The sequence below is a fragment of the Microtus oregoni genome, unplaced genomic scaffold (assembly GCF_018167655.1).
Source record: "Microtus oregoni isolate MIOR12 unplaced genomic scaffold, Mior012 000031F_ref0000149, whole genome shotgun sequence".
Lineage (NCBI taxonomy): Eukaryota > Metazoa > Chordata > Mammalia > Rodentia > Cricetidae > Microtus > Microtus oregoni.
Window position 1 is genome coordinate 15,029,999 of NW_024543090.1, and position 15,905 is coordinate 15,045,903.

The 15,905-nt window shown below is 43.0% G+C and overlaps 1 protein-coding gene across 5 annotated transcripts in view; it reads left to right on the forward strand.

Moving 5' to 3' along the window:
- Fmn1 (formin 1) overlaps positions 1-15,905 on the forward strand; it is a 368,593-nt gene that overhangs the window by 237,866 nt on the left and 114,822 nt on the right. For all 5 annotated transcript variants that reach the window (XM_041678896.1, XM_041678897.1, XM_041678900.1 and 2 more), the window contains 4 exons: positions 1,585-1,673; positions 7,538-7,667; positions 9,399-9,545; positions 10,716-10,775. In XM_041678896.1, coding sequence (XP_041534830.1) covers positions 1,585-1,673; positions 7,538-7,667; positions 9,399-9,545; positions 10,716-10,775 — 426 coding nt within the window. The remainder of the gene's footprint in view (positions 1-1,584; positions 1,674-7,537; positions 7,668-9,398; positions 9,546-10,715; positions 10,776-15,905) is intronic.

The window sequence follows — 15,905 nt, forward strand, 5'->3', positions numbered from 1 at the left end:
TCTGTCCTAGGACAGTGTCACTGTCACCAACAAAACAGAGACCTCCGCTGTGCCTTAGAGCCCAGCCCTACTGCTTGCTGACAGAGTGAACAAAAATGAGCCTCCTACTGATGCTGGCACACCCCAGTATCTTCTTCTGAGGAATAGGAACCCGAATAGCCACTTGGCTATTCTCAATCCGGATGAGCTGATGACATTAAATGCAGGGGGCAGCATTGGACGGCAATTGTGTGTTCTAGCTTTAGTGTCAAGCGTTCTAAGCTTGGGGCCCAGCTCTCTATTGCCTACTAGATGATCTTGGCTGGGCCAATCATTTAAACAGCTTAGTCCTGTTTTATTCTGTTTCTGTAGTACAATCCAGATTAGTGTGGGACTCTACCTGACTTTTTTCTATTGAGTAAGAATTTGATCAAGCAACCTGTGATGGAGCCCAGAGCACATCCCAGAAAGCCAAGTCACACAGTTTGGGAACGCTGTGAACCATGTGTAAGAAACGTCACTGCAGTGCACAAAATCTTTGGGAATAGTGAGCGGGATCCACAGGCCCTTGTGAGGTGATGATACTGGAGAATCATGGTTGTCATCTGATCTGTTCATTGACTGTCAGGGTGCAGAAGTATGGGTGGAACTGGATTCTCTAAGCCATGGCAATTCTCACATAACTGCATGGGCTCTGTGACATGCTGTGGTCACTCAGCTCACAGGAGTTAAACATGTACGTCCATGGGGACCTTAAATTTCCATAGTCTAGTATAGCCCAAAGAGCTCACCAGTTTCCTACATATTCTCACATTCTTCATGTATGTAAGAAATTATTTAGTACTGAGTGGGAGGTTTTTTGCATCTTCCTATCCACATAGTACTCATGGATAAACCCAGAGGCTTACAAGTATCCGACCATTGGAAGTTAGTGGTGCATTTATTGAGTGCCTGGAAGGCAGTGTGAGGATTCCGAATCCAAAACTCATTACTAGCATATTAGTGCAAACCTTAGGGAGTTTTCCTCTGAAAAATGAGGATATGGCAATTGATGGCATAGAACTCTACCAAGCAAGGTGCCTTCCTGATGCTTTCTGTTGTTACCATGGTTTCAAGAGTATGCATATGGCCAGTAGAGGAAGTCTGTATACAACTAGAAATATTGGGTAAATTATAAAGCATGCTACTAAATGCCCAAATAAGTAGTGTAAACAACACATACTTATTAAAATCAGAAAGAGTGAAAGTGGCAACTACTAATAATAGCGTGGGAAGCCCATATAAGGACTATAGTTCTGGGGAAGAGACAGCTAAGCTTGGCCCGCAACTGCCTGCAGGAGACTCAAGCTCTCAAATCTCTCGACCTGTGTGTCTGCATGTGTTCGCTTGTCACGACAGTTTACTTTAGCTAGTAACTGCCAAACTTGAACGTGTATCAGGATGACCTGGAAGGGGTTTCCAGGCCCAACCTGTGTAGTTTCTTAGGCTTGAGGTGAGGACCAAGTGGTGCCAGCGCTTCAGGGTGTGGGCTCACAAGTCTGTGGTCTTAGGCTGATTCACTTGACTGTGTGTGTTGTTTTTGCTTCTTTTCTCCTCCCAATGCAGCGAGCCCAAGAAGATGAACTGACTAGAATAAGAAAGTACTATGAAACCTCCAAAGAAGAAGACTTGAAGTTGCTGGACAAACCTGAACAGTAAGGAGCCTTGAATTACCTTTGCTTAATCTGAAAGGGGATCTACGAACTCCAACTGTCTGCCTATCAACTATGAATGTCAAGTCTAAATGGTACAGAGAGCTGAGTTACAACAGCATCCTTCTGTGCCCTATTGCATCCAGCAGGATGACTTGGCTGCCGGGAAGGCTGCTGAGATCCGTGCTGTCGGATGCAGGGTGCCTCTCCCCCTGCTGTCACCCCACACCACTCCCATTTCTTTCTCGAACAACTTAATTCCTCCTAGACTAAACATTTTAGCCAGAAGGGTAACTGAGGAAGGAAGAAGGCATTACTATTCTGCCTCAAGATTTGCTCATGTGTTAAAAACGATGACAGCAGAGTCATGGACTGAATTCAAACTGGTTTTCTTAAATGTCATGCTCGGTAAATGTAGCCTGAATGTGACAGGTTTCCCACAAACATCTCCTCCTCCTGTGTGGATCTCTCTTCTTTCCATTAATTCTCTCCAGTGGCTAGCTCTGGTTTGCAGTATCATCTCCCATGCTTTGAGAACTCGGACCTCTGCTGCATAGCTTGAGTGGCTTCCTGTTGGCTAGACCCTTGAGGTCTGCAAGCCCCAGATGAGTTCCCGAGAGTCCCCCACAAGATATTAGGGACTAAGACTGCCATTGTGCCCCTGGTTTGGGGCTCTTGTGCCTGTTGCTACTGTGCCTGCTTCCTGTTCCATTCAAGGCAACCTCTGCAGCCAGCGAGAGGCAGCTGCAGAAAGCAAAGAGAAAACAAATGAGATGGAGTGTAGCAGGCTACCCCTACAGGCACCTGAGGTTCTGTCTTATACTCTGTGCCCTGTCTGAATGCCGCAGTTCTCATAGACAGACCCAGAAGGAAACCTCTCTGAATGACTGGCAAGGTAGTTTGTTAGAGATCCTAGGTTTACCCCAAATACTGTCAAACCTTGCCGATAACTTCTGAACCTTAGATGAAATCCTCTCACATGGCCTTTAAAGTCGATCCGTAAAGCCTTGGAATATGTGTAGATCAATTCCAGTGGGATTCCACTGCCCTTTCATCTCATTAACATCAGCCGTCGGGCTCACCCCCTCCACCACTTCTGATGCTGCTCACCTAGAAGTCAGATTCACTGACTGTGAATTCACTCTGTTACGTCGCTAATGGTCACAGGAAACGTGACTAGCGATGAGATATGTAGACACTGGCATGGCCACTGCTGGTACTTGGAGATGGTAGGTAGGGCACAACAAGCATTTAGACAGGGTGACTATGCCCAATTATGGGATGAAATGGTTACGTCTGGAGTTGGCAAACTTCCTGTAAAAGACTAGTATTAAAAATATATATATATATAAAGATATATATATAAAGATATATATATATATAAAGATATATAAGATATTTTATACTTTGTGGGTGAAAGGATCTCTCATGAGTCCTCAAGTCAGCCACTGCACTGTCATGGTTCCAAAGCAACCATGGATAAGGCTACATAAGCAAAGGGGCACAGCTGGACGTCAACTTTATATAGAATTGCCAAGATTTTAATTTCATGTCATTTTACATGAAAAAAAAGCCTTCTATACTTTGTGATATCATTTAAAGTATGAAAGCCATTCTTCGTTTCACGAGTCACATAAATAGAAATGGCTGTCTGGGTTTGGTCCATTAGCTCTAATTTGTCCATACTCAACCCACTCAGAAAAGCCTGCCGTCGACCGAGAGGATGGGGTACAATGAAGCACTGATGTGAGATAAACTGTGTCTGCCAGGAGAGGCATCCCTCTGCCTTTTGTGGTACAGCCTCCCAGCATCATTTCTCAGCACTAATTGCCAGGGTCCAGAATAATGGTAGCAACTCATTAGCACAGGGCTTTTTTTCTCCCAGCTTCACCCGTGATCTAGCTAGATAAGCATTTTCAAAGTTTGGGGGGGGGGCATTGTGCTGACTCCTGATCACTCACCACTATTGCCAGAGGCAGAGTTGCCTGTCATGTGCGGCTGCTCAGGCCGAGGGACTGGCATGGAGACATAGAGAGGTTCCCGGACCCAAGCAGACCTCGCCTTTGTTCTCCGTGTCTCTGAAGGCAGCTCTTGTCCGATCTGTGCCAGAGTCTGGTTCTCTGGTGATTTATTTGCCACTTATTCCCAGCAAGTGGACTATAAGCATGTTTTACATACTGGGAAATATGAATCATTGAGTTTCGCATTTCAGTTTCTTAAGAGTCGTGTGGTGCCAGTCCTATAAATCACTGCATGGAGAGGCTGGCCTCATCACTCACCTCATCAGCTCTCTGACACCCCAATGCCAGATTTAGAAGGCCGTTGCTCACAGAGTTGTCATCTGCTTGGGACCTGGCTGTCTGAGAGTCACTCCTGCCAGGGATGTCCTTGACTCCCCTGAGATGTGTTGGTGAGGGGGGATGTAGCACTCCTGGTCAGATCAATTGACCACTTAGGCCCAAAGATGGCCCCCTAAGGTCTGCAGTGAGGCTATTGTGCACATCACATAAGACCTTTCGCTGGGTCCACAGCTAGCTACAGTGTTTAGTGTTTTCCCTCCTGGGGTACAGGCTGCATGGTGAAATAATACCATGAATGCGACCCCTGTTGAACACATATCTTAGCTCATTAGCGGATTTTGAGCAATGCTGAGAGATCACCTTAGCCTCTTCAAAGACTGGATCACACAGCATCATCCCACTTGTGAGCCGAGCTGCCACGGCAGCTGTAAAACCCACACAAGGTGAGCTGCAGGCCTTCTGTTGTGGATTCAGGCTGAGCTGGAGTCCTTCCTTGGGAAATAAACCACATTGCGTAAGGAGGTAACGCTCGCTCGTTCGTGCATCTGTCCTTTCTTATAGAACTAGAAGAGTTATAGAATCCAGAATGAAACTGTAGACTACCCCCAAGTGGAAATTAGCCAGTGAGTATTTGTAAATATGAAGGCCTACTGTGCTTGGGGGGTCTGTAATGGCTTATTATCCCAGCACGTGTGGATAGACTATAGAACACAAGGGAGCAGGGCCAGAGTTCATCAGACACTTGGTTCACATAGCCTTTGCGATGACCTTTCCTTTGGGAACTTGGCCAGACAAATGAGAAAAGAGGTAGGGTGCCTCTCCTTGACCCATTCTCGGTTCTTCCAGCCTAAGATCTGCTAATGCTTCCAGGTAGCCACACCACTGCTATCGTTATTGTATGAAATAAAAAATTTCAAAGTATTCTATATCTAAAAAACTCTCCGTTTGTTCAGAAAAAAAAGTACATTTCAGAATATCAAACTCCATTTACTTTCCCCCAGATTCCTTATAGACATTGTCTAGCCTATCTTGGCTCACTTCTCTGGTCTACAGGTCTGTCATTCACAGCATCATGGGGGCTCAGTGACCACAGCCCACATTGCTTCTCCAGGACACTCATCACTGATCACACCTTTTCCACACGTCAGTAATCATGGGTGTGTTTTTCGCAGTATCAAAAAAGTAACCATATGTAAGCCTAACCTTGTTCCCAGGCCCTATGTACCTGTAAAGGCTTCCCATACCCCTGCAGAACTGAGCAACCATAGCCAGTGCACTAGAACTCATTAGCAGTGATAGGTTCTATACAAAAGCAAAGCCCTCCGTCTGCTGTCTCTCCCAGCTCCTTGAGATGCTTTGAGAACCTTTCCAGAGCAAGTACTGATCCTAGCAAGATTCTAATCTCAGCCAGTCTTGCAGTTTTACTCTGTTCTTTGTTGAGGAGCCTCTGGCCCTGTTGCCGCAGATGGGTCCTCTGGCTCCTCCAAGGGACAGTTAGTCGTTTTTCCTCTAGCATTCCCTGCTTCCCATCCATTCCTGGTGAGTGAGCGGGACACGGCTGTTTCCTCACTCGTGTGCCATCTGTGGCCGCTCCGCTACTCTGTTCATCTTAAGGATGGCATTTACCTAGTCCAGAGAACACGGTCCTACACGTGGTTATTTGGGGGAGGGGAGAAATGCAGGGGATTTTCTGGAATAGCTCTCAGCATCTAAAGGAGCAAACCTTCCCAAACGCATCACAGAACCAAATGCTGCCAGTCCCCAGCGATGTTTACCGCTGACCCTCTGTGAAACTGGCGACAGCTCTGAGGTCCCTCGTGATAAATGACTCTGGCCAGTGCTGTACTGTACTTAGGAGGGAACAATTTAGAAAGGAAGGGTAATTACTTTCTTCCTGTCCCTAAGCAGTACTTCTGTGTTCTGTTAAATGCCGTAGTGTGTAGTATGATGATAACTGTGGCTGCACATGCACAGAGCCTGAAGACAAGGGAGTGCTTTCTCTTTTGAGTTCTTCGTGCTTTGTTTCCAGAATATTTTAAAAGGCTGGGATAGGGGAAAATGACAATTAGGACCTGATTGGGGAGTTAAGGAAAGTAGCTGATAAAATATATATATATATATATATATATATATATATATATATATATATTAAATCTTACCAGGGAATAGTGTTATACAACTATTATCTCAGTACTTAGGAAGCCAAGTCAGGGAGATTGAAATTTTGAAGTCACCTAAACTTTATAAGCAAGACCTTGTCTCAGAAACAATGCATACCACAAAAACAAACCAGACTTCTAAATCACATCCCCACAAAAAACCTGTGAAAGGCACAGACTATAGAGCAGGAAAACAAACTTAGGGACAGAAATGGGCATAGAAGCAGGGGTGGCGGTACAGCCTTTTAATTCCAGCAACTGAGGATGCTGAGGCAGGAGAATGGTAAGTTAGAGACCAACCTGGGCTCCATACCAAGACAGCCAATAAAAGAAAGTTGACCCCTTCCCCTTTTTCCTCCTGTCCCTATGCCCTATCTGCTCCTCCAGCTCCTTCAGATCCTGGTCCTCCTGCTCCTCCTCTCTACCTCCTGCTGCTCCTTCTTTTCTATCTCATTGGACACAGAGAATAACAACTGTATTCATCTACAAGAGTACATTTGGTGGAAAACTGTAAAATTTCAAAAAGTGATAGTATTATAAATTGACCAAGACCTTCAGAAATATCAGGTAATAATCATTTCAACTCCAGACTGAAATTAAGGGCTGTTAGTGGATTCTCCCCCTTTCTGAGTTCATAGCCAACTGTCTCAACTCATACTACTTTATACCCTTTCCTGTGGCGGTTGGCCTCAAAAGCACGAGGCTCTTCCAGCTTCATTTCGCGGAAGACACCAGTGCCCAGCCATTCAGACAGTGAGCCACTGTGTGTAGAGCAGTAACCAATTTTGACTCTTGAGAGTTGTTTGGCCAACTTTTTAAAGATTTTTAGGGTGTCTACTTTATGAATTTCTGCTTTTTTCTAAGTACTGAGCTGCCTATCAGCTGTACCTATGTGGGTCAATTGACCCAAAGGGTGAACAAATACCTGGAAAACTAGATCACTATAGGCTGCCATATAACTGAGCAGAAATAACAGCAATCTCATTTCAATAATATCTTATCGCTTGACTATAGATTATTTTTTTTTCAAAATCTTCAGTTTGTTCTGCTTATGATGATATACTTTTTAGAGAATTCTACATGACACAGGAGTTGACTGTCATTTTTTCAAGCAGTTAAAAACCAGGGCTTTCCATTTGGGTTCAGCCTCTCCTCTGAATAGCAGGAGAAAAATAGTGCCTTCAGCATCCTCAGCTCATCTGTATTACTCAGCATTGCAGGAATTCAGCAGAGACCCTGCTGTCAACCATGAAACAGATACCCTTCTAGCTCCTTGAGTCAGCCCATCTGATTCCCTTTATAAATCGAAATTGTGACTGTTCCCCCTGCTCGATCTATATCAGCCCTCTTCCTTAACTTCTCCCTATGACTATGCAGAAAGCAAAATTATTCGTTTTTATTTTTACAGGTTCCTGCATGAGTTAGCCCAGATTCCCAATTTTGCTGAGCGTGCCCAGTGCATAATCTTCAGGGCTGTGTTTTCCGAAGGTGTCACTGCCTTACACAGAAAAGTAGAGATTGTCACACGAGCCTCTAAGGTACGTATAGGCCTGTTTTGAGAGGTGAAGAGGACCCAATGCTAGTGACTTAATGAATGTGGTGTTTGTCCTGCCCAAGATAGGAAAGGAAAGAACAAGGGAGATCTGAACTGAAGAAGAGAAGGAAGGGAAAAATAATGCTTTTTATAGATTCTTTTAAAAAAATTGTCAAAAAAAAATTGTCGGGCTGGAAAGATGGCTCAGTGGTTAAGAGCATTGCCTGCTCTTCCAAAGGTCCTGAGTTCAATTCCCGGCAACCACATGGTAACTCACAACCATCTGTAATGAGGTCTGGTGCCCTCTTCTGGCCTACATACAGACAGAATATTGTATACATAATAAATAAATATTTTTAAAAAATTGTCAATACCTCACCATGTACATACTGGCCACCCAAAACTAAAATCAAAACAGAATAGCTCGATCCCTGTTCAACATTCCAAATCACAAAGAGATTTTACTTGAAGCCCATGCAGGCTATCACCTGAAATCTGTCCATATCAGAAATGAAAGCATTCTGGAGACCTGAAATAACTAACAGCGATGGTGAGTGGTTGATACATCCATTCTGTGTCCAACACACTCTGTACTCGGTAAAGCTCACATCTGACCCCCAGACTTTCCACTCTCTTCCACCCATGTTCTTAAGATCATGGTGTGTTTCACAAATTCTGTAACACTTCACTGCTTGCCAGGAGGCATGGTTCCCCCCCCCCCCCCCCCCGCCCCATCAACATATAAGGGAGTTTTTTCAATGAAGAAAGAAAATCCAGTACCAACATATTATACACATATTAGTAACTGCTGGGAGACCAGGACAGAAGTCTACCTAGGTCTGAACTTGGTTTTTCCTTTTATGCTAAAATCAAAGTTCAAGCGGGGCTGACAAGATAGCTCAGTGGGTAAGGAGCCTGCCACCAAGGCTGATGATAGGAATTTGAGCTTCAGGATCTGTGTGGTGGAAGGCAAGAACCAGTTCCTGCAGGTTTTCCTCTAACCTACCAGTGCTTGCACACCCCCACCGACACCACCCTCCACACACAAGGAAATGTAATTTTAAAAAATAGAAGATAAAGCCAATTAATAGGGTAGAAAACTTTCCGTTTGAAAGTTTGCACTTGAAGCAAACATTAAGAGGGGAAAAAAAGTAAATGAGAGGAAGTTAAAGAAAATTCTTAGCAGCTTAACATTGAGGAAGTTAATAAATGTGAAAAAGTTCCCAGAGAAGGTACGTTTTGAAAAACCTTACGTAACCTCTGACCTTAAAGTGCATTATCAAAAGTAATCTCTGAGGACTTTGTCTATTCTTGCTATTGTGTCTACTCTAAATTTGACTATGTTCTTTGTATTTAGTCTGTACTTCCTAGAGAGATCCTGAAAAGATATCTGACCTTGTTCAACTTAAAATTATCAAAAATTAACTTCATTCTCTCTTATTAACCTATAAGTACTTTAACATACCAACCTTAAAACTGCCTAAAATGAAAAACAAACAGAAAGGTTCAGCCCTCGTTATTATAACTTTGTTCCATTACAGGAAATTGTGGCTGTTCGTACTCCTCCCACCTGGAAGATGCCACTCCGTGAAATGTATCTTATATTTGCCAGCAATTAATACAACTGGTTACAAGCCACTAAACAGGGCTTGGTCCATTTAAGAAATATTCACCATTGAGCAAACACGACTGTGTTTGGAGTCCAGACCATAATAACTGGTGTTTGCCTTTGCAGGGCTTGCTGCACATGAAGAGTGTGAAGGACATCTTAGCTCTCATCCTGGCTTTTGGAAATTATATGAATGGAGGAAATAGGACTCGAGGGCAAGCAGATGGATATGGTTTAGAAATTCTCCCCAAACTCAAAGACGTCAAAAGTCGGGTATTTATTTACTTTTCATACTGAATGTCTACATGTTATGGTTAATTTTCTTATGAACCTTTCATTTAAAACAAAGTATTATAGATTGATCCATTTATCTTATCTTTCTTCTAACAGTAATAATTTATATGAAAGCATGTACTTTTGTTTTCTGCTTCTGTGCTTTGTTTTGACTTGAACATTTGGCTTGTTGTTGTTGTTTTCATATATACATATATATGAAGTATATACATATATATATGACCTTATTTTCAATTATAAAATACATCATATGTTTTGGTTCTAACATACATGATTAGACATTGAAATACTACTGCAATACAAGATAAAACCGCATAGAGTATTAGTCATACTACAGAGGCTAAAATCTGTTTGAATTTAGTATTGCCCACTTGTAATTGACTCATTCTTGAGTGGCAGACACTGTTGAGCCTAGGATTTGAATTATTCTTTTGCCTGCAACAATTGGGGCTGGGGTCTCCTGTCAGCTCTCTGAGCCTGATTATCATTTGGCTCCACACCCCTGCAGAGCCACCTTTTTAGAAACAACCAGCCCAGATCTGGGCATCCCCATGGGGGCAGGGGGCGAGCAGGGAAGGGAAATACACAGGCAAATTAGAATTAGACCCCAGTGAACAGGACACAAAGGCTGCCTTGTGGGAGGGCCCACTCCCCCTGGCCTTCCAGGGTCATAAAGTGGCCTGGCTTTCCTTTTAAGCTGGCCCTGATTGTTTTTCACGACATTAAGGAGCACACATTTTCTGAGAGGTAGGAAGGGCAGGATGATTTGCTCTTCTAGTCCACAGCCCCCTTTGGCATTTCTCACCCCCTCCTGTCTTGGCAGCATGCCAGGAAATATGGGGTAATGATTTTTGATTGTTTGTTTGTTTGTATATTTGTCTTAGCCCTTACCTCAAAGGTCTCCTGGTTACCTGTTTTCTTTCAGTTTTCCTCGCTGATGGTATAGTGTCATTTCTTTTTATAACTGGTATATATATTAAAAAAAGACTGAAACTCAGGAGGAGGAGGGAAATTCTGGTCTTTGTGTAACAGAAATTGGACTCTGTCTCACAAATATATGCGCCCTGAGCTGGGTTTTCAGTGTTCACCCGGCCAGCGTGCAGGGTCTCCTGTGAACTCTTGTCATTTGAGTTTCTCTCTAAACCCTAGGACAACGGGATGAACCTAGTGGACTATGTCGTGAAGTATTATCTGCGGTACTATGATCAGGTAGGAAACAAGAAAATGGCACCGGGCACATGGTTTCAGGGAGGTTTTGCTCTAAAGACTCGTTAGCATTCGGGTACTGAATACTGGCGATATGGAGAGATGGCGTTCCTCTGTCCAGCTTTGTATCTGAGAGCTCCCCAAAAGAGGTACACTTGGGTTATAGAAAAGGAGGTGTTAGGAAGGCGAGAGGCTGCGGAGTCTGAGTCTGCAGGTTTCAGTAGATCCCTCATTGCCTCGTGACCAGATGCTGGGGCTTTCTGGACGCCAGATTCATTCAGGAGCCAGCTAGAGTGGAAACTGAATTCTGAGGTACTATTCAACATTGAGGAATTAAAAACATTGTAATATTCTCTTTTACAAAAAACGTTTGGTTATTTGTTCATATTTTATGTGTATTTGTGTTTGCCTGGGTGAGTTTATATGCGCCACGTGTGTGCAGGAGCCTGCAGGTGCCAGGTCCCCTGGAACTGGAATTCAAGCAGTTGGGAGCTGCCACACTAATGTTGGGAACCAAGCCTGGGCACTCTCCAGCCTAGTTTGTTTGGGGGACAAGGTCTTGCCAAGTAGCCTGGGCTGGCCTGAAACTCACTGTGTAGACCAGGCTGGACTTGAACTCACTCTGCCTGCCTCTGCCTCCTGAATGCTAGAATTAAAGCCCTGTGTATCACACCTACCATAATAACCAAAATTCTACCAATGATACATCTGAGAACAAGCTAGCGGCATTAAATTTGAGAATAGAATAAAACAAAAACATGTTCACATATATTTGAATTAGAATTAAGCACTTCTTTGAGAATATACCTGAACACAAATTTTCTTTATTCTTGCTTTTCGAACTAAGAACAGAGAGTCCTCAACCTTGAGGAAAAAGGAGGACTGTCTGCTGGTTCTTGAAATGGATACAAAAAGACAAAAATCTCAAAGTTGAGAGGACTGCCTTCCCAAGGGGTTGAGACCCACAGGTTGAGAACCACTGCTCCAGTACATTCCCGTCTTTATGTGTGGTTCCAATAACACTTTTAAACTCAAAACAGAAATGGATCCCTACTTCAAGTGAATCGAGACCCAAGACTCGGATGTTTACCTGATTGGAACTATATGTCTCAAGCCTTTTTTTTCCCCAAGGGATTTATTTATTTTTATTTTATGTGTATGAGCTTTGTCTGCCTGTATACATATACTACATGTATGCCTGGTGGAGGCCAGCAAATGCCATCAGCGTTGGATCTTCTGGATATAGGTTACAGGTTGTGAGCTGCTGTGTGCTGGCAAACGAATCCAGGTCCTTGGCAAGAGCAGCAAATGCTCTTAACCATGGGGCCACCCCTCAAGCCTTCCTATAAAATTTTGCTTCTCTATTATTATTATTATTCCTATCAAGAAATAACACATGTGGGGGTCTTAGGGAGAAAACTCCTCATACGTTATTTTGTGGGCTTATTTGAGGAAATGCAGACCCTTATAAAGAAATTACATAATTTTATATAAAGAAAGACCACACTATGGATCAGCAAGTATACCGAAAAAAGTTCAGCATTACCAATTTATAGTCACAGCCATGGTGAGATGTCCCAACACAACCATTAGGTCAATCGGTATAGAAATAAAAAGGCGTTGCCAGGGTAGGGGCCACTTAGAGCTCTTCGGCATGGTTCCTGGGAATGTAAAATGGCGCAGATGCTGTGTAAATCACTTTTGGGCAATCCTCAAGGAATTAAAAGCAAAACTAAAAGGTGGTCCAGCAGTCTTACAGGGGATACCTTTTCTTAATTCATACATCAGTGCTAAGTGAGCTAGCAAGACTTCAGTGTTCCTAAGTCAAAAGCTCTAAAAATATGCATAAGTTTTCTAGGAATTTATAGCTGAAGACTTACGTTACTGTTCTGCTTATGATAATAAGAGCGAAAAGACTTGAATTTTTTTGTAGGTATCCAATGATTAAGAATATAGTCAAATGAATCATGGTATAATTGTCAAATGGAATAGCATGCTGCTGTGGAAAATGTTTAGGACACAATGTAGTATCTCTGGAAAATATTCTGTCTGCTTTTAAATGATATACATGCATAGAAGTGGCCATATGCCTTTAATCCCAGCAAGGAGGCAAAGGCAGGTGATGCTCTTAGTTCAAGGAGAGTTTGTCTACTGAGTGAGTTCCAGAAGAGCCAGGACTATACAGGTAAACCCTATTTCAAAAAACAAAGAAAAATTATATATGTATGTGATTCAAAATTATACATACATACATATTTAAAATAGGTGGATATATGTAACACTAACCCAGAGAAAACCTGGAATGAGATATGTTTCCTTATTTGGGGATGTTAGGGTTATGATTAATTTTTAACGTTCACTTATGAAGCATAATTAATGTGCATCTGAAAAAGTGAAAACTATAATAAAACAATCATTCAGTGATGCTTCATGGTCCCCTTACATAAGTGTTTACTCACATCCTGGTCCATAAAAGAAATCTTTGACACTCCCACCTTGGACGCCTGGGTGAAGATTCTGTGAAGGTCTCCAACAATCTCTTTCGCTTCTTCTGTGGATTGTGTACAAATTGTCAATGATCTTGATGTTGCTCCTTGAGAGCCAGAATTCGCTGCTAACTTTTAGTGTCTACCAGGAAGGTGTCCAGTAAGCATTACCATGTTATCTAATATAAATATTATCAAAAGTGGAATAATTTGGCAGATGTAAAGAACTAGATGTGAGAAAACAGTTTCATTTCTCTGGAGTGAGGAAGATGTGTTGAGCTTCAAAAAAATTTAGCAGCAGAAGGCACATCTAAGCATACTCCAAGTTCTGACAGCAAGTACCCACAGGGCAGAATTACCCTGCAGAAACTTGGCAGGTGACATTTCTAACCCTAGATCCACAGGGGCAGATGCCTCTAGCCAGTCAGCCATTCATAGAGAGGCTGAAGTTAGTCCAGGATGCAATGGAATTGACTCTGTGGAAGAAACTGTGATCAGAATGATGGCAGTTATGGAGTGAGCCCACCCACATTTGTGGGGTGCAGTCCCAGCGCTCACTGAAGAACGCGCTGCACTCAAAGGGGAGTGTGGAGTTATGTGATCTTTGAAGCTCCTTGGGCAGCAGTGATGACTTCTGTGGGCAGTGAGGATGAGCAGTGACTTGAGGACAGGTGAGCCCTTTCGGTTCCCTGCTCCTTCTGCCTTGCGCTGGGTCCAAGTCTAGGTGTGTGGGGTCTGAAGAAAATCAGCCATCTCCCAGGGCTTTGACTGAACCTACTGACTGGACCTGACAGACTGATTCATCATCAGAGTTTTCTCTTTTTCTACCTAATGACAAAAATGGAAACCATGGTCAAGTTGGACACAAAGCTTACAAAATATTATACCAGATTCTTCTAGTGTGGGTTTTCGTGGGGCTTCGTAGGGCACGCATTGTGTCAGATTTGACATTCACAGTCTTCCATTTGTTTTTAAGGTAGAAAATAAGTATCGTAAAAAATTTGGATGGCTTAATTACTGATAAAATGAGGAGAGCCACCTTCCCCAAGCATCCAAATGAAAGACTTAGAACAGTGGTTCTCAGCCTTCCTAATGCTGTGACCCTTTAAGACTCTTAAATTATTTTCATTGCTGCTTCATAACTGTAATGTTACTCCTTTTATGAAGCATAATGTAAATATCTGTGTTTTCTGATGGTCTTAGGCAACCCCTGTGAAAGGGTCATTAGAAAAATGTCCAGTCCTGTGGAGTGGTCAGCTCTAAGCAGGACTTCTCTATCACGCTACATGCACAAGATTGGCGCAAGGTGAAGACAGCCAATATCCCAGTGTGGACAGTGTGTGTGTGGGGGGGGGGGAGTCCAAAAACTCCCACCCTTTGCTGACAAGACCCTGAAAACTGATGGCTGCTGTGAGAGAATCGTTTTTCTCCAAAGATGAAACCCCTGAGAGCCTACCCACGCTCTAGTAGGTGGTCCTACGTGTCTGTACATATAGACAGTACTAAATGGACTCAGTACTCCTAAGAGAGAACGTGAAAAGTTGGCAAAGGAAAGTGGTTTTAGAGAAAGGGGGGAAATGTGAAGACTATACGAATGGGGAGTAGATTTGTCCAAAACTTACCTTATACACGTATGAAGTTATTTTAAAATATTTATTATTAAAATAGGTGTCTTATGGTAAACTTACAGACTTCACAAAGCAGTATTTCCAGAACTGTCTGTAGTGGTGCATTTACTGATATATCAGATACTATATAATATTTCAATAATAGGAAAGAGTCGCCGCCAATGATATGCTTATATTCTAGTGACACATCAGACATACAATCTAATGCTAAAAAGTTTAAATTAATAGCAATAAGTGTCATGGTAATAGGATCAAACACTCTCGAAAAGCAGAGAGAAGCACCCAGGTTTGGTGAGGTCCTGAAAATCTTTGAGGAAGTGATGTTTGTGTTACGCCTTGAAAGACGAGTATGAACAAGGAGCTATGAGGAGATTCTAGGGATATAAAAAAGAACAGCTTTGTAGACGAGGGCCTAGAGGCAAGAGACTGCCTTGCTCTCTTGTTTCAGGAAAGTCTGGGCGTAGGTCTTGACTTTGGGGAAAGTAGGTCTAAGGCTGGTGCTGTAGACAGAGGGCAGACCATAAAATGCCTCGTAAAGCACTTTTGGCATTTGGAATTCGTCCTAATGGCACCAGGAAAGATGGAATGCAAAGGCAAGCTGGCAGAGGAGTGTGTGCACAGAGAGAAACAATCGAAGACTAAGATACGCACAATAGCAGCTTACATTAAACAACTCAGGAGAAAGCAGCCTAGGCTGGAGAAGGTATTTAAGGCTCCGCTTATGTTTCAGTATGCCTGGAGTATCTGTCCCTTAAGATAATTTACAGCTCAGATCATCCATCAGATAGAGCTATGGACCTTGTCAAAACCATTCTCAACCATGCCTGCCATGAATACCTCCTAAGATAAACTGACAGCATTTACATAGGCTTTATGCACACATAAAAAAATCAGATGGTACACACACATCAGAGTTTAAGCTGCAGAAAGGGTGAGTAAAAGAAGGCGGTAGCATCGCCCGCCCCCCCAGTGTCTTCTTGGCCAATCCACACCCACTGGCACACCCCAAGATGGGTTAT